Source organism: Lutzomyia longipalpis, chromosome 1 (genome assembly GCF_024334085.1).
Source record: "Lutzomyia longipalpis isolate SR_M1_2022 chromosome 1, ASM2433408v1".
NCBI classification, from domain to species: domain Eukaryota; kingdom Metazoa; phylum Arthropoda; class Insecta; order Diptera; family Psychodidae; genus Lutzomyia; species Lutzomyia longipalpis.
The window spans coordinates 40,945,852-40,973,767 of NC_074707.1; the positions used below are offsets into that span (position 1 = coordinate 40,945,852).

The following is a 27,916-nucleotide window of genomic DNA, read 5'->3' on the forward strand; positions in this document are numbered from 1 at the left end:
GTTAGTAATTTTTAAGACGTTTCAGCTCTTCCTTTTAGTACCATTTCTTCTTCATGGGGCTGTTTTCTCCTCAAGAATGATGCAAGAAGTCTCTGATCATCAACTACATTGCCTCCAGTTAGCAAACTTGTAAAGTATCCAAAAGTAAGGCCAATTGTTGTTCCAATAAGACCGTAGTAGATATAGTTAATGCGGAATAGCCAGAAATCAGTAATATCAGACGTTAAAGGGCTCTTTGTGGTCAGATGAAGAGGATTTGTAAAATTTTTCAAGTTTTCACAACCATCTGTTCGAAAAGGAAGCATAGGTTCGGGCTTCTGATTTATACTGCCAACAATTAATGTAAAAATACTGACGATCGAAGCAATTGCCCCAACTTTTGCTCCCTAAAAATAAAGAAATGATAAATTAATATTATTCTAAAGATTGGACATACGCTATCGTTGACATACAGTGCTGTTTGCTTTGGGTACAAACAATCCAAGACCAAAGAGAGTAAGAAGAGCACAAGCATTGAGGGAAAGGCATTGCACGGAAATCTTTACAATCGTTCCCATTCGTTCAATGAAGAAAATCAAGCCAATCTGGAGAATTCCAAGAATGAGGACAGTTCCCTTCATAATCCTTCCTACTGTATTTCCCTGAATTCTAGGATACTTCTGACTTATAAAGTCTTCATAAAGGATCCCACTCATTGTATTCAGATACGACGACATAGTAGATAGTGCCGCGGAGAAGACCCCAGCTATGAAAATTCCGTTAAAACCGAGAAACAGAGAAGCTTTTTCTTGGATAAAATGCGGAAGGATCTGATCAATTTTCTTAATCAAACCTGCCTTAAATGGATCACATTTTTCATAGTTAGCGTACATAATAACACCGAGCAATATTGCTAAACCACCATAGATGTAGAATACTGCAACAAGAATCCATACTGATCTTTTCATATCCTTTAAACTGTGAAAGGACATGTACCTCTGCATATTGGTTTGATTGAGGCCATACTGATAAAGCTTTGGAAAAACTGCTGAGAAAACCAATCCCCAAATTGAGTTTCTTGCATTGTGGTTAGTCGTGCTAAAACAGAAAGGAAACTGTTGTAATAATTTTACATTGAAGACGTTTTTTGCATCTGCTGATCTTACTTGAGAATTCGGAGTCTTCCTCCTCTTGAACCGGCCTCATAAACATTACGTATTCCACCTACTGCGTTAATCCCAACAATTATCATAATAACGAAGGAGACAATCATGAGACCAAGTTGAACTACATCAGTCCAGATGACTGCCTTAAATCCACCTATAGCCGTATAAACTGCACAGATCAAGGAGAGAATCGTTGCAGTTAAGTAAATATCTACTCCAGTAACACGTTGAAAAGTCAGAGCGGGAACGTAGACCGTAAAGGGAAGGTAGATAAATCCAGTCAGCAAGAATAGTCCACTTGCAATTTGCCTAACTCTTCGATTGAAACGCAGTTCGAAGTACTTAAAAGTCGACGTGAGCCTTAATGCGGAGAAAACTGGCAAGAAAATGCACGAGATAACAATTCCTACAAGGGTCATCGTGTAGCATACCATAAGGTTGTAGATACCAAATGCATATGCCTCAGCTGCTAAGCCAACAGTTCCCATTCCTGTGATTGACGTAGCAACTATTGAGCAAGACACCGGAAACAGTCCCATCTTCCGTCCTCCCAGAAGATATTCTTCCGTTGTTGTTACTGTCTTTCGGGACTTTATGGCATAGTACAGCCCTATGCTTGATGATACAACAAACACTATCACAAAAAATATATAATCCACTGGAGAAAATTGACCAAGATCTTTCTCAGTCATTGTTCTTGATGATACATGTTCTCTGTACAACGTTACAAAAATAACTGAATTTTAGAATCTAAGAACGCAATTTTGAAACTTCTTTAGAGATAGTTTTATTTTAAAATAAAGTATTATACTTTTTATTATAAACCTTAAAACAGTATAAAGCTCTTTCATTAATTTCCAGACCATTTGATGTTATGACGTTCGTCGTAGCGTCTGGATTTAATTTTTTAACGACTTAATTTTCACTCATTTATACTTCCAAAAACAAAAAAAAAAGAATTCCTATTAAGTGGTTCCAGTAGAGAAAAATTCAGATGTTTTCATTATTTTTCCATTGCAATTCACATTGAAGTTTACTCATAAAAGCTCATTAAAGCTTCCAAAAAAATTATTTTCTGAATTTTCTTATTAGTCTAATTACTTTTTATACGCTTGCCGACTTTTTTTTTACCATTAATCATTCATTTTCAAATATTTGACATTTATTTTCTAACGACTTTAAGTTTTTTTTCAAGCTTCTACGTTTTGGTTACGCGACAGTTTTAAATCGAATATTACTAAATTAGTAGAATTCTTCATTTTTAAATTATGGTTGGAATTCACTACTCAGTCGGGCTTAAAAATTTTAGTCAGTTTTAAGTCAGTTTTTTTTAAGTCGACCTTAAATTTTTTAAGTCGGTCTCAAAATTTGTAAGTCTATTTTAAGGTTTTAAGTCAGTTTTTTAAGCCGATCTTAAAATTTTTAAAACGGTTCTAAAATTTCTAAGTCGATCTTGAAATTTTTCAGATTAACATTTTACAAATTTTGATGTTTGGAGATTGTCAGGCACTTTTTGGACCTTAAAAAATTGAAAAATGTAATCGGCTACACTTTTCAATTTTTTAAGTTCCAATAAGTGCATCTGACAATCACCAAACATCAAAATTTGTAATTTTTTTTTAAAAATATGCAATTGGTTAATCTGACTTAAAAATTTTAAGACCGACTTACAAAGAACGTTATTCACTATACATACAGTAAGTCCCCCGCATGTAACCAAAATTGGGTTTTAAATTATTGTAGGGGATCATTAAAGGTTCAAAATAAGCGTGGTTATTTCCCGGAAAAGCGCTGGGAAACCTACGAATTTTCCGATTTTCTGTTTAACCTATGTTGATTTATTTCTCAATTTATAGCAATCGTAGGATATTGCGATTGGTGTCAAATGAAAGCTATATTAATGCTTAATATTATATATTAAAACCATTTTCCAAAATGCACTAGAAGGTGAAAATTCGGAAAGATTTTCCGAACACGCATTTTTCTTTCGCCTCCCATTTCCACAATATTGCATGGGACCACCTGGATCATCCCTTATTTTGTAGCTTTTTTAACTATCTTTCATTTGGTATAACACTTGCAGGGGAAATCCGCTGGGAAAACTCGCTACAGAATGATTTTCCAAAGTTAAGCACGTTTTCGCATTGGAGAAAAAGAGATGGACAATTTTTTTCTAGGGGAACATTCTAGAAACATCAAAGAGGAGAAATCGTTTATCTCTTTTCTTCCAACGCGAAAATGTACTTAACTTTGGAAAATCATTCTGTAGCGAGTTTTCCCAGTGGATTTCCCCTGCAAGTGCTATACCAAATGAAAGGGGATTAAAAAAGCTACAAAATAAGGGATGTTCCAGGTGGTCCCATGCAATATTGTGGAAATGGGAGGCGAAAGAAAAATGCGTGTTCGGAAAATCTTTCCGAATTTTCACCTTCTAGTGCATTTTGGAAAATGGTTTTAATATATAATATTAAGCATTGATATAGCTTTCATTTGACACCAATCACAATATCCTACGATTGCTATAAATTGAGAAATAAATCAACATAGGTTAAACAGAAAATCGGAAAATTCGTAGGTTTTCCAGCGCTTTTCCGGGAAATAACCACGCTTATTTTGAACCTTTAATGATCCCCTACAATAATTTAAAACCCAATTTTGGTTACATGCGGGGGACTTACTGTATGTATAGTGAATAACGTTCTTTTAAAACCGATTTACAAATTTTAAGACTGACTTAAAACCTTAAGACCGACTTAAAAACCGACTTAAATTTTCAAGTCCGACTGAGTAGTGAATATAAATATATATATATTTTTTTATTATTATTCGTGAACATAACTTTGTTGGCAATTTTCATTGGATTGCGAAAAAAACTTTGTTAACATTTTTTGGCTTATTTTCTTCTTCTTCTTCTCTATTTTAAATTTTTACGGCAGTTGGATTCCTTCCAGATCCATATAGCCTTCGGCTTATTTTGTATAATAAAAAAACTTTTAAAACAAAGAGAATTCGTTTTTTTAATCAATGAAGAATTTTGCTGTGATATCTGTGGAAGGTTTTGATTAGAAAATTTTCCAAATTCCTCCACAGATAAATCCATATTTGTGAAGCTCTTCATTTGCAGAAACAACCCTCCACACCACACCCCCAACCCCCACTGGGTATGTGTGAATGCAGCTTCAGATTGCAAAGTGGATGCAAATGAACGCGCAAGTTGGAATTCCAATAATTTCTTCTTGCGTCTCTTGTATTGGGGGATTCCTGCCCCTATTGCTGCGATGAGGGTACATTCTGTGCAACCCCCCGCTGCTTATGGCCCCAACAATGAAGCTCTGCAAGAATTGCTCGAAAGCTCAGAACTCAATCCACGCTACATATATAAACTTTCAGCCTCCAACGCACGGTTGCACAGATGAATTCCCCGGAGCATTGCAGATATTGCGCGCGGGGGTGGTTTAATGGCTGGGGATGGTTCATTGAAAGTCAATTTGGTGGATTAATTCACCCCGGAGCATTTTCGGATTCTCCCCCGCATGATATCTATCTTTCTATGGGGGTTAGTGCTGGGTTGGCGCTAAATGAATATTGTGCCAGTGAAAGGGATTCAATTTGTATTCTCACCCCAAGTTTTGCCCTAAATATGCATCATCCCCCCACAATGTTTGCCCCGAGAGAGAGAGAGCATTTGCCACAATACCGTGGGAAAACGCCTCATTATGCACTGTGTGATATTCTCTTGGCTTTGTCTTTTGCCTGTGATTTGCACACAAGTACATGTCAAGGATAAATCATCATTTTCCGGAAAATCGCTATTTAATTCACCAACATCCTCATCCCTTTCGTTTAGAAGGGGAACTTACCTTCATTTGCTTAATTAAATTGCATAAATTCAAAGCAATAACGCGCATTATTACTTAAAGCTCTGTCTTTGAGCTTTTGGAGCATTATTGATGAATTTCCTTTTTTCACACAAACTATACGTCTTCCTTCATTTCTTTGTGATTCCACCAATTTCCGCCATCTGAAGCTCCCCTGAAGCTTCCCGTGTGTAGGAGATTGTGAAAGGGAAGCAAATGAATTGTATTGCAGCCCTACAATAGATATGCTTTCCAATTGTTCCTCCATGACCTAAATGGGGATGGAGGTAGGTGGTGGACAGACGTTATGAAAACACGACCATTTGGATCTCATTAAATGTTATCCCGTAGAGACTCACACCAGGGGTGCCTTTTTATCAGACTTTAGCGCGACAGAGAGGAAGGGCAGAGGAGTGTCTTTGACGGCACCTATTCGCCATCGAGGAGTCGCACACCTGAACATCACACGCCATACTCAAATGATGAGAGAAGCATCACAAGGATGAGAGACTTTTGGTGTGAAGAAAGAAAGCTGACAGACGGAATTATCCTTAATTACATGGAAAATTGCAAACACATCCTGAATTAATTAAACAGCATCACGTGCTTTTCATCAGTTTTACTCTTTTTTAGTAAAACGGGGGGGTGCGAAAGTTAAATAAATGCAATGTTGCAAAGAAAGCTCTGGAATTTATAGAATTTTTAAAAGGATATTTAAAAATAGAACTAGGTTTTTAAAAATTATCATTTTTCGCGTGAAATAGTTAAAATTTCATTTAAATTGTTAAATTGTTAAAAAAAAAAAAACGAAAATATTTCGATTCAAAAAATATCATTAAAAGGGGCTATTCAACGACAAAAAAAGCTTGAAATCTTTATAAAAGCGAATCAAGATTTATTTAGTATTTTACGAATCTTGAAAGGATGTCATGCACAATACAAGGGCGAAGTAGCTAATTGAAGGAAACGCAGAAAACAATTTTAACCCACCCAGTCTTGTAGGGAATCAAAATACTGGTAAGTTTCACTTACGGGCTGTGATTCTTCCTTCAGAGGTCAGTCCAAGTATGATATTTGATGAAGATTGAGGTGAAATGTGGCAGAAAATTCAAGTGTGTCATAAATTGGGGGTGGCAAACTCTGGGGAAGGCTAACTCGCGCCAAGAATCACAGCCAATACATTTAAATAAATAAATAAAACAAACCCCTAATAAATAGCCAAAAATTTTCTTTTTAAAAAAGTACTTATTAGCCCATTCGAGGCTTCTTGCATTTGCCTCCCTTTGGCGTGCCTTTAGGTCAATTTGCACATCTTGAGGGCAACTTGTGGTTCCCATTAAGATTCCACCAAATCGTTCTTCACTCCCCCTCATCAAATAAATTTTCCCTCCATGACTGGAGCTTTCTGGTGCACCTGGAACCTGCAGGAATAAATCAAGGGGCGCGCAGTAATTTATCATCAAACACGCGCTCCGGCATCTTTCAAATTTATGCAATTATTCTCTCAATTAAGCCAACAAGAAGCTAATAAAGTTAATTTTTGTCTATTAGTTTGTGGAATCTTTTGGATGTGTTGAGAGGATTATTATTTAATTCTGAGCTATTTTTCTACAAGTAAGATGAAGATTTGATTAGAGACGCTTTTGACCGTTAGTAATGCTAATAAATTACATGTTTTGAATAATTTTTAAGCTCAAAATCCTCAATTTGCAGTAAAAAAGTCGTTAGAAACAGTAAAAAATAAAAAAAATTGAATTTTCCCTCCAATATTCTTCTACTTCTTTACATTTTATAGCAAATTATTAACACAGTGAATGCGGATTTTTTATCAGACATGTCCTACGTTTCCAGAGTCTTTCCACAGTTGTCGCACGTAGCAAAAAAATATTTGGGTCAATTTAATAAAATAAATAGAAAATAAAAACAATTTAAAAATCTTTTTTTAATGAAATTTTATTATTAAAGAAATTAATTACAAAGCATTAAAAAACACAAAATAATAAAAAAAAATCATTAAACATTAGTTCTTTTAATTGGATTTCATTGTTGGAATATCATCTAATTTCTCCACTATTGATTGGAAATTTTCCACAGTTGCGAAAATATTTTTATTGGGGCAATTCGTGCCGCAAAAGTATTATTTTGAGAAAATAGTAATTTCCGGACTATGCACCCGAATTTATCTGCAAATCTCCACACACCAGAGTGCAATAAAATCATTGAAGCTCTACAGAAGTGCCACAAAGATGTAAGTTATCGTATTTTTGCAGGAAATCAATTTAAAAATAAACAACATAACCTCACTGTGTTTACATAATTTTATGAACAAAATAAAAAAAACTTCCGGACAGAATCCCTTTGGAAAGTTCATAGGTCAGTGCAACGATCTCGATAGGGAGGTCAACAAGTGCCTCAAGAAGGAGCGTCAGGATAATCAGAAGCGAAATTACGATCAGGCTCAGGAGAGAATTAAACGTGTTCAGGAACGAATGAGAAATTCCAAAGATGAAGACTGAAGAAGGTGATCTGTCTCAATTTTACTACGTTCCGGATGACATTTTTGCTCCGGGAAATGTAAAAGTATCCGACATTGCTGATGAATTTGATCCGGAGAAGAAGTATCCATCAGTTGTGGATAGATTCTTCACGAGATACTACTACATTCGACCAGATAGGCAGGATGAGGATCATATGGTTCTCCTGCACAGTAATCGCATTTGCCTAATGTGCCTAGCTCCTGGGCATGTGGCCTTTGAGAAGGGAATTACATCCGTAACGTATGACATTGGGAACTACGACAGGAGTAAGAATGCAGTGTCCGGGAAGAGGAAGAAGGGCGGGATGCACCTTCAACCAGGAACTGCCCTTGCTCTGGTTACATGTTCCGATGGGTCGGAGTACAAAGTGGTCAGTGGTATCACGGGGAAGCTAATTGAGGTTAATCAGCGCATTGTGGATGATCCATCGAGGATGGGAAGTGAAGGGGAAGGCTATGTGGCCATTGTTCTGTCCAAAATTGAGAAAATTGAGGGCATAAAGACTTCCCTACTCACAGAGGAGCAGTACCGGAAGATAAAAAATGTTAAATAAAGAGTTTTGTAGACAAATGTAGCTTTTTTGGTGGTTAGTTTCTTGACGTATTTTTAGATTTGTTTTTGGCGGGAGCTGAGAAGCTCGCTCCGGAGGCGTCAGGGGTGCGTGTCAATCCGAGAAAAATGCAATTTCTACCAGAGCTTTCGGCAAATCACCTCACTTTCTTCTGTAGTCAATTTTTGTTTGTATTTTCGAATTCCGTCAGTTTCTTTTTCTCTTCTGGGTGTGTTGATTTCAGAATTTTGTGAATAATTAAAATACTTGTAACTTACTTCAGAGAATTACACGAAATATCCAATGATTTGTCCTCGGAAAAAAATCATTTCTCCTAAACGTATTTCTCAATCCCCACGCTCAATTTCTGGATTACCTTTGCATCAATGGACACCGATTCTGAGAAAAACTTCGATAACACACAAAAATAAACAAGAATTTCGATTTGTTTAATCTGTTATCTTCCTACAAAAGGTCTGATGCATAATTATCATCTGCAATCAATTAATTCAGATTGAAAATGATAATGAATTCGCAGAAATCTTACTTATTATGATAAAAGAATTTGGAAGAAAATGATTCAATGTATTTATGTACAAAGGAAACGCTGCCGGTATTTTTCTTTTGATGAAAAAGATAAAGACTTTCTATTTGTGAGAGAAAAATGCGTCATTCGTGCCAAACAAAAAATGCTCCTCGTATCCCTCGCATAGACATTATCCAGAAGTTTCTAAATCTTCACTGAAAAAACAGTTTGTGCTTCGACTGTCGGTTTTACTACTTTTCTAAGTACCAATTAAGTTGAAAAAGCACCACTTTATTTCTCAAATATCTATATAGAGGCGCTGCTGGTTATATTTTCACACAATATCGCTTTTTTTCAAAAACCGATTATTCAACTGAAACTTCTTCTTCTTTTTTTCTTAGTTTTAGGTTATATTTGTTAAACAATAATACAAAATGTGTGGTGTTTTCCTGAAATTCGGCTCTTCCTGGGGATTAGGAACTTCATTTTTTGCTTCTTCAGGGGTTGAGATGATTTTCCTCAATTTTCATGAGAAAAGAAAAAAAGAAGAAGATTCTATATCGATATTGAATATCGATATCGATAATATCTTAAAAATCAAAAAAAGGAAGAAGAAGAATTTTGGTGCTTATCCAAGTACAAAATAAGCAGTAAAATGTCGAATTTGGTACTTGAAAAGTTAAAATTCTTTCAGTGTTCATCCGTCGGATCTGAGCAGAAAAAACTAAAAGAAGTATGATGATGTGAGCCTGCTCCTAAGTTATTGGGTTTGACGGCCCTCTTGACTGATTCACAACAAAGTATGCAGATGGAGAAAAGCTTCGCGACTACATTGATGATGGCAAAAGTCACTGACCATATATCTGTGATATAGGAAAACGGATATTGTATCTTAACCCTCATAATTAGTTTTTTTTTTACTTTTTTTTTATTATAAGTGGATGAGAAGAAGAATACTTACTGTGTTCTGAAAAGTATACAACGATGCATAAAATATCCATGAAGAAGCTAAAGACGTTTATAGCGATAGCCTTTGTGGACAAAGAGAAAAACATTAATTTTTAGATTAAGAGCTAAAGCCATCGCGGGGAATTAATTAATTTTAGAGAATTCACTTCCAGGGATAAGGAGTTAATGAATTAGTTACTTACCATACAAGCAGCATCTTTGGATTTTCTGCTGTGCAAAGCCCAGAAGAGGCTCACCATGAAGAAAGTATTGGAAAAGAAGTATGCCTGAGTGCTCACTCCGCTTAACATGGCATTGCTAATGAGTATCAAGTGTATACAGGTAGCAATCTGCAAGTGGCAAAAAAGTTGAGGAATTTTAAATTCAAACGTTAACTTCGAATTCAGTTTAATATTGCTCCCTTGAACTTACATTTAGTTTTACTGAAGGGCTTTTTTCAGACATGTTAGCGGGGATATAATTATTAGCTAATAATTTTCACTAAAAACTTTGGATTTTCTGCTTTTTAAATGGAAAAATTACGAAGAGTTCACGCGCGCTCTCTCATCAGCTTACGGTTTGATTGAAATTTCTAATAGGTATGAAATGAAAAAATCTTTGTTGGTTCAGTTTTCCAGTAAAAGCGAAAAGACGATAAGTCTGATAACAAAAATCCACTTGAAGATCACAAAATTCATGGAATTTTCTTTGGAGAACTTTCCGAAATATCCTAGGAATTGTCCACGGAAAAAATCCATTTGGTCTAGTAGAAGGAATTTTTAGTGGGCTACTATTGTGTCGCGTCAATTTTTCAACAATTTCGACTTTGCTCCGCGTTTTTATGTGAAAAAATCCCACAAAGAATAATGCTGGAACCCAATTCAATTCGTACAGAGCACAAGGATGTGATTCACGACGTGGTTTACGATTACTATGGGCAGCGAATGGCTACATGTTCCAGCGATCAGACTGTTAAGGTGAGTGAGGTTATGTTGTTTTGTTTACATTGGCGCCAGCTTTCCGGGAACATCTCCTGACCACCTTTATGGCTCTTTTTCGTTGCTTTGTAGGTGTGGGATCAGAATGAACAGGGAGTGTGGAGTGTCACAGCCAGCTGGAAGGCACATTCGGGGTCCGTTTGGCGTCTGAGTTGGGCTCATCCGGAATTTGGTCAGGTGCTGGCGACGTGCTCATTTGACAGAACTGCCTCAGTGTGGGAGGAGACAATTGGGGAGAAATCTTCCCCCACAATGGCTCCGGTTAAGCGTTGGGTACGACGAACGAATCTCGTTGATTCCCGGACAAGTGTGACGGATGTGAAGTTTGCCCCAAAGAGTCAGGGCTTGCTCCTGGCTACGTGCTCAGCAGATGGTGTTATTCGCATTTATGAGGCTCCGGACATTATGAATTTGTCCCAGTGGACGCTTCAGCATGAGATTGCGTGCAAATTGCCCCTGAGCTGCCTCTCGTGGAATCAATCAATGTTCCGGCTGCATTCCCCGATGATTGCTGCCGGAAGTGACGATGCCACACAATCCACGGGCGGCAAGGTCTTTATCTACGAATCCAGTGAGAATGCACGACGCTGGACGAAGGTGGAGACACTCACGCAGGTCACGGATCCCGTGCATGACATTGCCTTTGCCCCCAATGTGGGCAGGAGCTACCACATTCTCGCCGTGGCCAGCAAGGATGTCTACATTTTCAACTTGAAGCCCATCCTGGAGCCCACCGGCACTGCCCGGCTGGAGATTCAGTGCGCCGGGCAGTTCAATGATCACTACTGCACCGTTTGGCGGGTCACGTGGAACATCACGGGCACAATGCTGGCCACAACGGGCGATGACGGGTGCATCCGCATGTGGAAGATGAACTACATGAAGAATTGGCGTTGTGCCGGAAGTCTCAAGTCCGAGAGCGAGAGGAATGCCGACTGTGAGACTCCGCCCCTGCTCTCAGTCACAAATGGAGCCATTTCGCAGACAAAATACTACAAAAAGGGCACAATTACCCATCCCAGTCAGGTGCCGTGGCACTAAACAGCTCAATGGGGCCACACAGGGCCCTTCCGCTGCCACTTAAGCGCCATAAATTCAAATAAAATATTTTTCTTTTTGATAAAAATTTTGTTTTTTCTTTTGGGTTTTGTTTTTGGGACAATTTGGTGTCTTTGATGGTTGAATTTGGTGAGGTGTCTTGACTATTTTGGTGGATTTGCTAGACTTTCCAGGAACTTTCTCTAGGTGGCGCTGTTATCGAAAATTGAGGCTTTGCTAAACTCCGTTAGTTTTTAACTATTTTCCACCGAATTCTCCGAGGAAGATTGGATTTTCCAAGCTCGAGAGGCGATGTTGCATCAAATAATACTGAAAAAAAAATGTTTCAAAAAATTAAACTGAAAAATCTGTCGAATTTGGCTCATTTTGTAGACGATTTTGGAAACCTATCAAAGTAACTCCCTTTATTTTTAGTGTTTTATATTTTTCAATTTTTAAGCTAATTTCTGTTATTTTGTTTTTCTAAATAATCCAAAACTCCTCGAAAAGCTTGTCTCCTATTTTCAGGAAAGCTCAAAATGGCGGGAGAAATGAGAAATGAGTGGACAAATGAGATTTTCCTTCAGCCGCCATAATTGTTTCAGCGCAGGAGTCAATATTTCGCGGCAGTTCCGACGAAAAAACGATAAAAATCTTTTTATTCCTCGGAAAAACAACAGAAAGGCATTAAAAATAGTTCTAAAGCAAAAAAAATGAGTTTTTCAGCAGAAACCGAAGAAAAGAATGGAAAATACAAAAAAAACTCATTTATTGGTATTAAAGAAAAAAATGAAAATTAAGACGATCGAAGAAAATTCGATTTTCTGACAGCCTCCAATATTATTAGTTGGTATACCACAATCGTGGCATACCAAGTATTGTAATCGTCGGAAAAACCGACCCCCTCAGATCGGGCTCAAACTTGGTATGAGCACGTTTTAGACATCCCACATTACGAAAATGGTGGTGGAAAATTTTTGATCCGGCCGGCCTGCCGGTTATCCTGCCGGTTATCCTGCCGGTGGTCGTCATTTTGCCTTATAACTCGAGAACGGTAACAGATAGAGACTTCCGGTTTGAAGTTCTCTATAGAAATGTGGGTGTAAAATTTCATTTTTTCGCATTTATAAAATCCAAGATGGCCGCCGTCCGCCATTTTGAACTACTGTCAACCAGTTCCCTTATAGCTAGAGGTCTGAAATTTTAGTATGTTGTAAGGCTCAGTGAGACACTTTCATCGATAATTCATACTTGAAAATCGGTCAAGCGGTTTAGCAAATATGGCGGCCTAAAGCAAAAAGTGTTTTTTCGATATAACTCGAGAACGGCTTAACCGATTTTGACCATCTTGGTATCAAATGAAAGGTATTAAGAAGCTCTACAACTGTTTAGAACATTTCAAGTTTCAAAAACATCCGCAAAAGGCGCTAAAATCAAAAACAAAAATTGCCTAACTTTAAGGGGCTATATCTCCGAACATCTGTTATAGATTTCCTTTAAATTTTGATATGTTGTAGCCTGACTCAATATCTTTCACCAGTCCGAAAATGAAGAAAATCTATGTCGCTGTTTAGAAGATATGACCATTTGAAAAATTCTTGAATTTGAAAAGTTCTAAGAGCCATATCTCTTGAACGGTCTGTCCGATTTTGCTCAATTTGGTATCAAATTAAAGGTTTTGCAAAACTCTACAACTTTCTGGAACATCAGAAACCTCTAAAACTATTCCTTGAGGACAAAATGTCCAAAAAACTGTTTTGGTAGAACAAAAATCCGCAATTTTGTGTTCTGGAGGTGACCTTGAAATGTATCGAAATATATGTCAGATTATAGCTTATTTCAATACCTTTCCAAAACTAGTCAAGAAATTTCTGTATGTGCAATAGAACTTGAGATATAACCATTTTTATCTTTCGAATTGATGAATTTCATAAAAAAAATCAACTTTTCCTACTAATACTACTTAAAAATTAAATTACAACGCATAGACTGACATATCCGCGTTGTGGTATACCAACTCTAATAACTGGACGCGTTATGATTGACTTTCAGCGTAGGTCTCCTATTTTAGCAGCAACAGTGAAAATAACGTTTAAAAATTCTATTTAATGTGTGGAAAACAACGGAAGCGTACTGGAAAAGTTTAGAAAAAAAGGATATGAACCAGAGAAGCCAAAAAAAATGATTTCAATTAGATTTTTTTTGATGAAAATGAAAGGATTTGAAAATTGAAAAAAAAAACATTCTGGGAAATCATAGAGAAATCCGGAAAATTTCTATAAGAAAGCCATATTTGTACCGGGAAAAGCGTTAAACCTGGCTAAAGGAAATGATTATTATATAGGAAATGAGATTTTTTTAACAAACGAACGAAAGATTAAACTCCACTTTTTTCCAATTTATTTATTTTTTCAATAAATTTAATAAGTAGATTTTTTTTTGCAACAATTAATTTTCTTTTGAATAATTTAAGTACTTTTGCAACAGATTAATTATTTTCCCAAAGTTTTATCACAAATGTCTGTTGAGTCCCTCCAATCTCTCTTGATTCCTTATATTTTCACAGCATTTTGAAATCCTTTTGCACTTTTTACTACAAACTACGTCATGGTACGTCCTAAAGTAGTGATCATCCCCACGTTTAATCCTCTCTGTGATCATCCGGAGTATTGCCTTGTGCCAGATTATGCCCACATTCCGGACATTGTAGAGATCCTTGTCAAATCTCGTGGGTTCTTCAAAGATCAGGCGTCCGGAGAAATAGGGTACACGGTCCGGATACTTCGGGCTGTAGTCGTATGGCTTTTCCTGAGTGGAGAGACTCGTTTTTTGGAAAATATCGATGTACCTTCCATTTTGATCCTGTTGAACCTTCCCCATCCAAACTTTAAAGTTCTCTGTGAGCCTTTCGAGGTTTTCCGGAGAAAGGGATGCGAGAGCTTTCATAGATATCGGCATCCTTGTTTTTGAGATCTTCAACGACGTGCTCTAGTTGAGGCTTTGATTTAAACTAAAATGCTTAAACACGATGAAAGTATTCCAAAGTATTGTTTTAAGGTAAATTTTTACCTGAAACCTCCTCAAAACAGGGAGACAGTAACTGTCTGGATTTTTTTTCAGACAAGCGGCAAGAAAGTCATTAAAACTCCCAAGAAGATTTCTTGCTGTTTAATTATGTCTGAAACCACTAAAACACACAGTTTTACTTCAAAAATACATTTAATTTGAAAAATTTTCTATTACATTGGACGTCAATTTAGTCTTCAATAATACAAAGAGGGATCCCAGGGCAGGATTCAAGATTTGGACAATTGTTGGGACAAACAACTTCGTGGAGCTTTTCAAAGTATCCTTCTTTGTATGTGTAGATGCCCTTCTGTACCATTTTGCAGATCTCCTTGCACATATTCCATCCCCTATCTTTGAGTGAATCCGGACACCTGATCGCAAGTCTTCCTATGCGTTCCGTCACATCTATCGGTTCACTTTTGCTTGAGTAGTAAGAACTCGGGATTTTGTACAAAGACTCTACTTTATAATGTCCTTTCTTATCGAGCTCCTGACGTATCCAGCCTATTACTTCTTTCTCGAGGAATTCCAGGACGTCGTCAGATAAATACGTAATTGCTCTACGAACGTGATTAAAGCGTTGTCTTTGTTGTTCAAGTTCATTTGCATAACTCATTTTTTTTACTTTTTGGGGAAACTACAATGTCAGCTGATGCTTTTACGAAAGGTTCACAACAAAGACTACTTGCAGATGGTACAAAATGTATATATTACGCCCTCTACAACTATAAAATCTCTGTGAGAAACTCTCTTCTCTTTTTTCCCCTTCGTTCATTTCATGTAGGGGTAGTTAACCCTTAAAAGACAATTTGGGTGTTTTCATTCTTTAATTTTTTCCAGATTTTTTCGTAGAAAAATTACTTTCAAAATGTTTTTAGCAGCGGAGAATTAAGAACAGTCGAAAAATCATTTTTCCACGATCAGGGTTAGAAAACAAATTATTTCGCTCCTCATCCTCAATTTTCAAAGTAAATAAATTGAATTTTCAAAATAAAATTTCATTTTCTTAAAATCTTAACATTTTAATTTTTAATCCTTAAATTCATTAGCAGTTGTTGCCAAATGAGAAAATGAGTTAGTAGAAACAGAGTTTGGGGTTAAACTCAATTTATTTATATTCCGTTTATTCTTTTTCGTGTTTTACCAATTGGAGGCAACTGATAATGATCTATAAGGGTTAAAAATTTAGTTTAAAGAAATAAAATTTCAAGATGTTCTTCAGAATACGTTCTTATATTTTAATTAATTAATTTATGATTTCTAAATATGAGAATTTCCCAACGTATTGTAAGAATCAGAATAATAAAAGGCTTAGCTTTTCCGAGTCGCGATGCTTTTGTTTTTATTCAATAACAGTATCAAAAAATCAATTATATAATAAGACTCAATATATAATATTTTTTTGCTAAAAATTAAGAAAAAAAAAAAGAAAAATAAATAAGAGCAAAAACTCTAGTTAATGGAAAAAAAATGCAGATTTTCACCCAGGGGTGTTTATATGAATGAAAATCTTCGGATCTTTTCGGATTATTCACCAAAGATTCAGTTTATTCACCAAGATTCGGTTTATTCACCAAGATTCGGAATATCCGTTATGAGGGAACCTACCTTGGTGGTATAGTAAGTTAAAACAAACACCATACCATTTCACATTTTTCACATTTTAATCATGTACTTCGTCTTCGCAACACTCTGTGTGAACCCATATAAGGCTTGTTACTTTTTTACATTTTAATCATATACTTCGTCTTCGCAACACTCTGTGTGAACCCATATAAGGCTTGATACTTTTTTACATTTTAATCATATGCTTCGTCTTCGTAACACTCTGTGGTAAACTATATAAGGCTTGTTACTTTTTTACATTTTAATCATATGCTTCGTCTTCGTAACACTCTGTGGTAAACTATATAAGGCTTGTTACTTTTTTACATCTTTATCATATACTTCGTCTTCGAAACACTCTATGGTAATCTATATAAGGCTTGATACTTTTTTACATTTTAATCATATACTTCGTCTTCGCAACACTCTATGGTAATCTATATAAGGCTTGATACTTTTTTACATTTTAATCATATACTTCGTCTTCGCAACACTCTGTGTGAACCCATATAAGGCTTGATACTTTTTTACATTTTAATCATATGCTTCGTCTTCGTAACACTCTGTGGTAAACTATATAAGGCTTGTTACTTTTTTACATCTTTATCATATACTTCGTCTTCGAAACACTCTATGGTAATCTATATAAGGCTTGATACTTTTTTACATTTTAATCATATACTTCGTCTTCGCAACACTCTATGGTAATCTATATAAGGCTTGATACTTTTTTACATTTTAATCATATACTTCGTCTTCGCAACACTCTGTGTGAACCCATATAAGGCTTGATACTTTTTTACATTTTAATCATATGCTTCGTCTTCGTAACACTCTGTGGTAAACTATATAAGGCTTGATACTTTTTTACATTTTAATCATATACTTCGTCTTCCTTTGTGGGAACTTACTATATTATCGGGTGTATAAATTAATTTGCCAAAGATTCGTATGATTTGCTAAGATTCGCCAGAAATATCGAATTATTCGCCAGATAAACACCCCTTGATTTTCACAAGAAAAATTTTTTTTGAGATCAAAATAAATGCAGAATTTAATATTAGTTGGTGTTCCACTTCGTGGCCAACACCAAGTATTGTAATCGTCGGAAAAACCGACCACCTCAGATCGGGCTCAAACTTGGTATGAGCACGTTTTAGACATCCCACATTACGAAAATAGTGGTGGAAAATTTTTGATCCGGCCGGCCTGCCGGCCCGTGCGCTAAACTTTGCCTCATAGCTCGAGAACAGTAACAGATAGAGACCTCCGGTTTGAAGTTTTCTATAGAAATGTGGGTGTAAAATTTCATTTTTTCGCATTTTCAAAATCCAAGATGGCCGCCGTCCGCCATTTTGAAATACCGTCAACCACTTCCCTTATAGCTAGAGATCTGAAAATTTAGTATGTTGTAGAGCTCAGTGAAACGTTTTCATCGACAACTCATACTTGAAAATCGGTCAAGCCGTTTAGCAAATATGGCGACCTAAAGCAAAAAGTGTTTTTTCGATATAACTCAAGAACGGCTTGACCGATTTTGATCATCTTGGTATCAAATGAAAGGTTTTAAGAAGCCCTACAACTGTCTAGAACATTCCAAGTTCCAAAAACATCCACAAGAGGCGCTAAAATCGAAAACAAAAATTGCCTAACTTTAAGGGACAATATTTCCGAATCCCCATTAGGCAAATCTTTTAAATTTTGATATGTTGTAGCAGGACTAATAATCTTGCACCAGTCCAAAAATGAAGAAAATCTATGTCGCCGTTTAGAAGATATAGCCATTTGAAAAATTCTTGAATTTGAAAAGTTCTAAGAGCCATATCTCCGGCACTGCTTGACCGATTTTGCTCAACTTGGTATCAAATTAAAGATTTTGCAAAACTCTACAACTTTCTAGAATATCAGAAACCTCTAGAACTATTCCTTCAGGACGAAAAATGCGAAAAACTCTTTTGGTGAAACAAAAATCCGCCATTTTGTATTCTGGGGGTGACCTTGAAAATTATTGAAATTTATGTCAATTTATAGCCTGTATTAATACCTTTCCAAAGCTAGTCAAGAAAGGATGTCATGCACAATACAAGGGCGAAGTACCTAATTGAAGGAAACGCAGAAAACAATTTTAACCCACCCAGTCTTGTAGGGAATCAAAAAAGGATAAAGAATCGCCAAAAATATTCACCATTTTCCACTGGGGTCACAACGAAAAAAGGCAATAAAGTTTTGTAAAAATTCAAAAAAATTGGCCGCCATTCGCCATTTTGTCTCTTTCAACGCATGAAGCATATGTTTCAATGCTTCGTCAATATGAGCTTGTCGATGAGAGTTTGACATTTCATTCATTTTTTTTGGGAGAAAATAAAAAAAATTGCGTATTTTTTTAGTTTAATTATCGTGGTAAATGTGTTTTACGTGTTGTTCAAGAGTGATTTTTATATTTGAATACCTGAAGGATGAATTCCCGCACAGCTTGTGACCGTCTCAGCGAGCACATCTCTCGTTACAAAACAAAGCAATCCAAAAACAATGGTCGTGGATCGTCATGAAGATGACTTTTTCACGAATTGAGAGATCCTCTGCGCTGGAATCCTTTGCGTTTCACACTACCACGACGGACAAGACGATGGATTGTTGGTTTTGTGATTCCCTGGATGTTGTAACGCAAAACCTTACGATGTTTCTTGGCACCGCCTTTCCCAAGACCTTTTCCACGACCAATGATGTGCTCGCTGAGACGGTCACAGGCTGTGCGGGAATTCATCCTTCAGGTATTCAGATATAAAAATCACTCAATCAACACGTAAAACACATTTACCACGATAATTAAACTAAAAAATACGCAATTTTTTTTTATTTTCTCCAAAAAAAAAATAAATGAAATGTCAAACTGTCATCGACAAGCTCATGACGAAGCATTGAAACATATGATTCATGCATTGAAATGAACAAAATGGCGAATGGCGGCCAATTTTTTTGAATTTTTACAAAACTTTATTGCCTTTTTTCGTTGTGACCCCAGTGGAAAATGGTGAATATTTTTGGCGATTCTTTATCCTTTTTTAATTCCCTACAAGACTGGGTGGGTTAAAATTGTTTTCTGCGTTTCCTTCAATTAGGTACTTCGCCCTTGTATTGTGCATGACATCCTTTCTGTAGGTCTTATAGAACCAGAGATATGACCATTTTAATGCATCAAATTGCCGAATTTACAAAAAAAAGTCAACTTTGCTTACTAATACTGCTCACAAATAGTATTAAAACGCATAAAGAAACTTTGCACGTTGTGGGACACCAACTCTTATAACTGGACGCGTTATGATTGACTTTTCATTCTTGAATTACTAAAAACTCCTTAAATGAAAAATATTCTGGTCCTTTAAGGGTTAAAAAGGGAATTTGGCCATTTTTTGGCAAATACAACAAAATGTCAGCTAACGGTTTACCCCGAATTCATCCCTTAGCTCTGCAGCTTTATGGCATTATAAATCATTCTTGCACTATTTTGTAGAAAATTTATCAATTGAAAACTTGGAAAATTTTTCTTTTTGCATTTTGGCCAAGAATAACAAGTTTCTCTATATTTTATCATAAATAAATATTTTCAAGTGAAAATATTAAAAAAAATAATTTTATGATTGTTTAATTAGAATGTGAGCATACTGCTAATCATATATCCCGTCGATTACACTGTAAAACTGAATTAATGATTTATTCTAATAATTTATTTAATAAGAAAAATAAATAGAACAATCGCCAGGATCAAGTAATCTACATTAGAAGTTAGGTTAAATAACACCTGAATTATGCGCATCAAGGGGTACTTATCTACGAATATTCGAACATTTTCCAGAATTTGCAGAAAAATGTGATTATATCTAATTTACTAAATATTAAAAATTAGCATTATAAAATTAAAATTATTGATGGATTTTTCTCTTATTCTACGATTTTTTTTAATCGTACTTTTTTAAGAAAAATTCTTTCTGATTTTTTCAACTTCTTTTCATTTAATTTTTATTAAATAAAATTTTTCATCAATCCAATATTCCAAAATCATGTCATTTTGTGTAAGTAAATCATTAAGAAATTTTAAACACACGACCAATTAAATCCTCTTACCTGCGAGTAAGTTTAGGACCTCATTTACAACTTATGATCATCATTTACTTGTTAGACTTACTCAGACCCTTTGTCTCCCCTTCAACGTCTCACACCACAAAAAAATGATTAAAAAGTCTCAAAGATCAAGACAGCCCTGACCGATCCTTTAGAGAGACAAAAATCTCCTTGCAGTACAGCTTGAAAAATTCCTGTGATTGGAAGGTTTTACACAACACCATGGAGGAAGATTTATTTTTATGCTCAACCGAAAAGGAATCTCGCGTAATTCATCGCGCCTGTAGTGCGGATACGATCGTGATGTCGGATACGGATGGTTTGGAGGAAGAAGAATCGCATTTTGAGATCTTCAGAGAACTTCCGGATTCTGAAGATTTTTTCACGGCTTGTAGTGACTGTGAAAGTGAGGATGGACACGCAGAGGACACCATCGTGAACAAACCTGATGTAGAGTACGACGACTTCATCGTGGAGTTTCCTGAAGATGTGGATTTAAGTGATCTTCGTGGGGAGAATTTTGGAAGCTGCAAAAGGAAGTACACGCAGGACGAAGAGGAAACTCTTATAGGCAATCTCAGTTCGTATCTCGAAGGAATTCCCGCCAAAATGAGGAAGGAGGAAAAGCTTGAAAAGCAGGAGCAGCAAATGGAAATCTGAACAGAGGAAGAATTTAAAAATTACTTATTCTGAAAATGAATTTATTGAAAAGAATTTCAGAAGAAAAAGAAACCCAATAGAAGGTAAAAAATCTACATCATCGCCTGGAGAATGTCTGGAAAAGTAATCCTCAAGCGACAATATACCTGCCACATCGACAATTGCTGTGAAATTCAATACATATTACCTCATGGAGAGACATTGGCAATATTTTGCGAGAAATATTTCATCTCCGGAGACATTTCTTGTGCATCCTGAGCGATATCCTCCCTCCTCTTCGTTTCAATGTTACTTCAGTTGGGGAAACTTCTTTAATACAATATTTTCCTTCCATATAATTGACACACGAAAAGCGTCTCGCAGTGACAAAGAATATTTCCCAGAAATAGCCAAGACTTTCCTTTCTTCCCTGTGAAAAAAAGGATCTTTTGGGAATTTGCAGAAAATTTTTAGTTATGCTTAAGAAAAGCTCTTTTCTTTGAATGTCTCCATTAATAAAAACTATTATTAATTGTTAAAATATTTTTTTTATTACATAATTGTTGTTTTTTAATAGGCATTTCGAAAGCGGATTTTCATGTCAAATTTATTTGCTAACAATGACTCGTCATAAGGGGTGATTATCTGAATAAAAAATATTCATTCGGAATAAATATTTTGTAGAAAATCTCTTTCATCTCAATTCTTTTCAATCCTTCAATGATAAAATTAAAAAAAATGAATTTAAAATGTTAAATATTTAATGTTGTAAACTTTATGCTGCATAATGAATATTTTGTCCTTAAGAAACTCAATTAAATAAACCAGGAGCCAAGTTTTTCATCAAACGAATTTTTCGAATCCTCAAAAAAGCAAAAAAAAAAATATATATATAAAAAATTCGTTAAATTGATTAAAAAAATTTTTTTTGGTTTAATCTAATTTACAATTATCTATCATTAAAAAAAGAAATTAATAGATTTTTTGTTTTTCTTACAGAATTTTCTTATTTACAAACAAATAATTTACAAAAATCTTTTTAAAAAATTATATAAAGCTATGATAAAGTATCTTTCAATGAAGAATTTTTTTATCACAGTTTACAGGTCTTGAGAATCATCCTTTACTGAGAATTATCCTTCCGATATTCCGAATATTTAATAAGACGATCTAGATCTCTTAGCAGTTGAAGACGTTGCGTTTTCTTCGTCAATTTCAGCGGTTTTAAGCTCTCAGATCAGATCACTCCATTGCATCTGGATCGTTGATCTCAACTATATTTTCTTCCCATAGATCCTCCTCGGCAACAGCAATTACTGGAACTTGATTATTGTCCATGTTGCCCATTGCCCCTTCAAGTCTGTTGCGCTCTAGTACGAGCTTCCTGGTTTCGCTGCACTCCAGAGCAGACTTGCACGGTCTTATGCAAGTCACAAAATGATATTTCCGGAAGTACTCCTCATCACCCTGCTCTAGTCGTTGGAACGCCATTTGGAAGAGTTCTTGTGCAAACGAATAGCCTAAATCGTATAATTTGATCCCGTCGTGATTTTCCCACTTTGGTCCGTATGTGGGCGGTTGTTTGTCGTAGTACGTTACAAGAGGGACCCCATAGTGAAAATCAGCTTCTTGCGGAGGCATTTGCTTAATTTTATCAGCGATGTAGAGCTTCAGATCTTCGGTTAGGGTGTTTAGGTCTTCCTCTGACAGCAACCTGAGTCCTCCTTTGATGAATACATGCGGCAAATATATCGATGTAAGGTCATAATGATGTTCCATCTTATTTTGGCTTTCCTTCATTTGCGTCTCAGCCATTTTTTTAACACAAAAACTATACAAGAACTTCACAAAAACGTTGTTTTTTAAATACGGTTTAAGAGTTCAGAAAGACTTCAAAAACTTGTAAACTTTACGAATTTTTTTTTAAATTTGATTAAGAATTTTGAGGAAGAACAATCACAGTTTTTCTTGCATTCTTCTTTGGGAATAAGTTGTTCATAGCACGATGCGTAGGGTTTCTCAGACGGTTTTAAACTGACGATTTTAAAACGTTCAGATCCTTTTATGAAAAGGAACATTCAGGTAAAAATAAACTCAAAGTAGGTAATTAAAATTCAATTATGATCTTCAGGAGTTACCCAAAAAGGACTAAACTGCCTAGAAGGTAACCAAAGTGTAAATGAAGATTGAATTTACTAAACTAACTACATGGCTTTTGACAATTCAACCTTGAACATTTAATTTTCTTTTTTCTAAGGTTTAAGATTACTTTTCTGTCGCTTCTTATGCTGAAAAAATCATTTTTATTTCACTTCTTAGTCTGAGAAATTTTTTATTTAGATCTGTAAAGAAAAATCTGAATTTAATTTAAGGGGTTTGTTTATTTTTAAGAAAATCTCTTATCTATGTTATTAAGATTTTTTTTGAACTATTTAATTTATCTTATCAAGTCCAGGTGTTAATGTGCAGAAGTTTAACAACTGAAGAAGTTGTAATCTTTGAGGAGTTCGGAGCAGCAGTTGAATAAGGAAAGTCAGGTGTTAATTTATCTGCATAAAGTTTAATAATTAATTTTTTTTTAATTTAATTTTCATATTTTCACGTTTTTTTTAAGATTAAATGCAAGAAAAAATTAACGAAGTAAAGCACATGTTCGCTGCTTAAACATCTGCTCCAGTTACTTCCGTCTTCATTCCAAAGCGCCAGGTGTTGATTTTTTTTCCCTTCGGCCATTTCATCCCTGCTGACTTGAAAGATATTTAAAACAAGGGAAAGTTCTTCAATTCGATGTAAATGATATGCTATCGAAGCTTACTAAAGGCGGGTTGTGCATGGGGGGAGGTGGGGTGGAACAAGCAGGACAGGACACCCTCGAGAAAGTGTTGAAAAGGGTATCAAGACGATGGTGTGGGCTTTCGACAGCTTAAGATCAATCTCTCATGCGGGGAGTTTAGTATTTTAAACCCCCTGAGGGTTAACTACCGCAATTTTTCGACCTCCGACAGCACACATCATGCACGACTTGTCCACAGAAGAAAGGACTTTTCCTCCCATACACCGAGATAGAGGCTATAAAATGTGCCTCTGCCCAATCCTTATCGCTCCCCTTAAGCGATATTTAAATTGTCTCCTTGGAGTATTTAGTAGATTTTCTTTTGATTACATTACCATAAAAAGGGTTTCGATGGGGCGCATAAAAAATGGTTGTTGGGTGAAAAGTTGGGGGTGAATTTATGAGGGGATGATTGTGAAGAAAAAAACAATAACTGAAATTTTATTCGCTTTAAGGAGACAATGAAAATCCAATAAAAAGCAATTAATGAAAAAGTTTTTTTTTTCGCATGAAAGTTTTGGGGAATTTTCTTTTGTGGAATAAAGAGCGGGAAAATAGGGAAATTTTGCGAATAGAATTGAGACCATTTGCCAAAAATAGTTAGCATATTTTTGCTGATTTCCCAAACGAGAAAACCATGCCAGATATCAAAAAAACCCTCCCCTATTTAATGGTTTAAGGGTGGTGGTGAAATGTTTTCCATAAGAAATCACTTAATAAAATTGCAATTTGAATTTAGTCGATGAAATTGGTGAAGGAAATTGCCCTTGTGGACGTCCCTTTTCCTCGTAGCGGAGGTACCAAGGAAAAAGCATTATTTACGGGATCAATTTAACTTGGGACTTTTTGTGTAGAAGCCAGCAAAAAACTTTCTTAGAAAGGTTTGAAGCGAATTTTCTCCCCCCAAAAAATGCGACGGAATTTCGGACTTTTGGTTTTTGGCCTTTTTGCTTTTTGCCACACACACCGCATGAAAACTTTCCCACCCACACCCCTCTCGCACTGATTCACCCACTAACTTGAGAATGAAGAAATCTTCCCTTTGCAAAACTGGACCAATTTTCTCCATTCCATCTTGCGTACGGGATGGCTAAAAGAAGAGCTTTTGGGAGAGGAGAGAAAAAAAGCGATCATGAATGTGTCTTGCAGAATGAAAAGTTTCCGGTGTAATTCCCTCCTCCGCCGCCGGACTCGCACACGCTCAACAATTCAGTTAAGTCATGGGAAAAGTTTTGCTTTTCGATTTCCAAACACTTCCGATTTACTTTCCCCACCCCGTCTACAGTTGCTCTCTCTTCCTCCAGATAATCATTTCCTCCTGGGCCACAGAAAAAAAAACTTCCCCAAAAGACCACTAAGCTGTGAGTTCCAGGAGCTATTTCTGTGCATCCCTCTACTAAAGCATCCAACCCCATGCAAGGTATACAAGCTTCTCATATTGCCACAGAAAGTCACCCCTAACCACCCTGAAGAAAAAACAATAGCGAACGTTTGAATTACATTAAGTAAAGGTAGGTACTTAATACATTTTTAAACATCCCCTCCCACAGCATCCACGGCCACCCCCCTAGAGCTCAAACATTGATATGTTTTTCTTTTGCAACTTCGGAGAAATTTAAAATTGTCACACAGCTCTTGGAAAGTTTCGTTTTTTCTTTCAGCAAATTAAATTAAGCACATTAGACTTGGAAATGGCATGGAAAGTTGTCGCTCATACCCCAGAGGGCCAATTTATAGACACAACAGTGCAATGTCGTGTGATTTAATTATTTTATTTTAGTTTTCTCTCACTTTGGGGATTTTTATTTAAAATAAATAAAGGAAAATGGAAGAAAATGAGATAAGGATAAATAAAATAAGTAAAGAAAAGAAGTTCTTGTTTAGAAAACTTAGACCTGATTTAAGAAAATTTAGGTCTGGCATGGAAAACTAGTGCTTAGTTTAAGAAAACCTATGTCTGACTTTAAAAACTAAGGCTTGGTTTAAAAATTTGGATTTGGCTTTAAAAACTTAAACTTGGCCTAATAGTTTTAGTCAGATTCAGATGTGAATTTCAAGGACTGAATTTTCTGGGACTGTTCATCAGAATAAGAATTATTCCACTTTTTGTTAAAACACCAAAAATTTAAAAAAAGAACTTGTTTTATTAGATAAATCATTACAATTTATTTTTCCTTTAAACAAACATTTAAATACACTCACACTTACCAAAGTGACAACCCATGTCTAATGCTCAGATTCTAATTAAGGAGTTCATCATTAAACCTCCTTCTTTGTGAATTTTAATTTAACATCCCTTTCAGCAGCCAAAAGGAATGCATGACGAGCAAAATTTATTTTGCGAGTTCTCTCAAGTTCCGTCCCAAGATGGACGTTGTAACCCAAAAGGAACGACAAAACACTAACTTTGGTTATTAAAATCCCAATATTTCTAGCAATACATTGCCTGGGGCCTTGTCCAAAGGCTTGATAGGACAGATTTGATTTACTTCTGGTCATTTCTTTGAATCGCTCCGGTTGAAATTCTTCAGGATTGTCGTAGTATTTGGGGTCCATGTGCAAACTTCTTATTGGCATAATCAGGATAGTTCCTTTGTCGATTGTTACATCCATTTCCGGTACATAGTAGTCTTGGACGCATTGACGAATGAGATTAACTGCAGTTGGGTACAGTCGGAGAGTTTCAAGGATACACCATTCGAGGTATTTCATCTCAGACACAGAGTCGTAGGTTATCTCATTGTTATGCCGACTCAGAACATCACGGATTTCTTCATGAACTTTTGCCTGAACTTCGGGACTTTTAGCTAGTTCAAAGAGGCAATAAGGTATGGTAAGAGCAGAGTTATCATGACCACCAATAAGGAAGGTATGAATGTGAGCTGCTAATTCGTCAAGAGACATGTTTGTAGACTTATCTAGAATGGATAAAAATCAAGACTTATAATCTTAATAATTTTATAATCCTAAAATGAAAAAAAAAAGATAAGAAAGTACGTCCCTTTATCAATGAAAATGATGAAAATATTCTAACTTGGTTAGTAAAATGTTCTGAAATATAGAATAATATAACTCAATTTATTTTTGGAAATAAAAATTTTATTTAGAAAATAATTTTAGGCCTTTAAATTTTCAAGCTAGGCGCTGGAACCGCGCAACGTCACAAACATTATCTGGGTAATGGTTTTGTTAAACAATAAAATTTTAGTTTTCTATTTTTTTAAACTAAAACTTTAAAGAAAAAAATCAAGATGACGCAATAGCTATGAAAATAAAATATTTAACTTGATCTACTGGATCATTGTTTTATTTTTTGTATTTTTTATTCCTTTCATTCCTCTTTTTCATTCCGGAATCTTCTTCTTCTATTTTTAATAATCGTTTTTCTGAACACTCCTAAGTTAATTTTTTTAGAACTTACCATCATTTAATTTGAAATCCCAATCATCGTCATCCTTAATCACCCCAGAATGTCTCAATTGTAGCATTAGTTGCATCAGATCCATCTTTTTTACACCCCTCTCCTCACGATCTTCAATAATCTTCTTGAGGACGGACATTACGATATTTTTGTAGGCGGAAGTCATTGTTCTCATCCGTAGAAAGTGTCCCAATTTAGGCATAAAAAACGTAATAACTATTCGCATATATACTTCTAGCGATGGTTTTGTAAACTGAAAGGAGGGAATAAGTAAAAATTATGGAGTCGATTCCTTAAAAACATTTTTTTCTATTCCTTCAGTCTTAAAAGAATAAAACATAATTGAGTTCTAAGTTTTAGACTTGTTAGAAATTTTCACAGAATACTACAAAACTTTACTGACAGAATCGATTTCTCATACATACTATTGCAGCTGCTTTACAGACAGGTATGTCAGAATCCACGAAAGTATTAACATTCATTCCAAATAGAAGGGATGCAAAAACATTAATTGAATGCTTCGATGCAAGATTCGTCACATTCACATCAACTCCATCTTTTACTTCTTGGTCCAGATAAACAGTCAAGATTCTATTCGTACTGAGAAAGCCTTCAAACATTCCTCTAAGCT

General features: G+C 35.7%; 5 protein-coding genes and 1 long non-coding RNA gene across 6 annotated transcripts; 3 read left to right on the forward strand and 3 right to left on the reverse strand.

The window, feature by feature from the left end:
- Positions 1-1,141: 1,141 nt before the first annotated feature.
- On the reverse strand, positions 1,142-1,837 carry LOC129791323 (sodium-coupled monocarboxylate transporter 2-like). Its single transcript, XM_055829480.1, has one exon. It carries the CDS (start codon positions 1,835-1,837, stop codon positions 1,142-1,144), a length of 696 nt encoding a protein of 231 aa, XP_055685455.1.
- Positions 1,838-7,084: 5,247 nt separating this feature from the next.
- LOC129787376 (COX assembly mitochondrial protein 2 homolog) lies at positions 7,085-8,109 on the forward strand. Its single transcript, XM_055822914.1, has 2 exons — positions 7,085-7,250; positions 7,354-8,109. The coding sequence occupies exons 1-2, from the start codon at positions 7,170-7,172 to the stop codon at positions 7,516-7,518; spliced, it is 246 nt and encodes an 81-aa protein (XP_055678889.1). The 5' UTR covers positions 7,085-7,169; the 3' UTR covers positions 7,519-8,109.
- LOC129787375 (protein Abitram) lies at positions 7,508-8,109 on the forward strand. Its single transcript, XM_055822913.1, has one exon. The coding sequence runs from the start codon at positions 7,508-7,510 to the stop codon at positions 8,090-8,092; it is 585 nt and encodes a 194-aa protein (XP_055678888.1). The 3' UTR covers positions 8,093-8,109.
- Positions 8,110-9,304: 1,195 nt separating this feature from the next.
- LOC129787377 (uncharacterized) lies at positions 9,305-9,912 on the reverse strand. Its single transcript, XR_008750224.1, has 3 exons — positions 9,767-9,912; positions 9,577-9,646; positions 9,305-9,478 (listed from the first exon to the last, which is right to left on the reverse strand). It is a non-coding gene; the product is annotated as an uncharacterized LOC129787377 (long non-coding RNA).
- A 428-nt stretch (positions 9,913-10,340) lies between these two features.
- On the forward strand, positions 10,341-11,687 carry LOC129787378 (nucleoporin seh1). The gene is made up of 2 exons (XM_055822915.1): positions 10,341-10,540; positions 10,634-11,687. The coding sequence occupies exons 1-2, from the start codon at positions 10,430-10,432 to the stop codon at positions 11,600-11,602; spliced, it is 1,080 nt and encodes a 359-aa protein (XP_055678890.1). The 5' UTR covers positions 10,341-10,429; the 3' UTR covers positions 11,603-11,687.
- Positions 11,688-26,116: 14,429 nt separating this feature from the next.
- Positions 26,117-27,590, reverse strand: LOC129787379 (probable cytochrome P450 6d4). Its single transcript, XM_055822916.1, has 2 exons — positions 27,286-27,590; positions 26,117-26,782 (listed from the first exon to the last, which is right to left on the reverse strand). The coding sequence occupies exons 1-2, from the start codon at positions 27,509-27,511 to the stop codon at positions 26,124-26,126; spliced, it is 885 nt and encodes a 294-aa protein (XP_055678891.1). The 5' UTR covers positions 27,512-27,590; the 3' UTR covers positions 26,117-26,123.
- Positions 27,591-27,916: the final 326 nt, after the last annotated feature.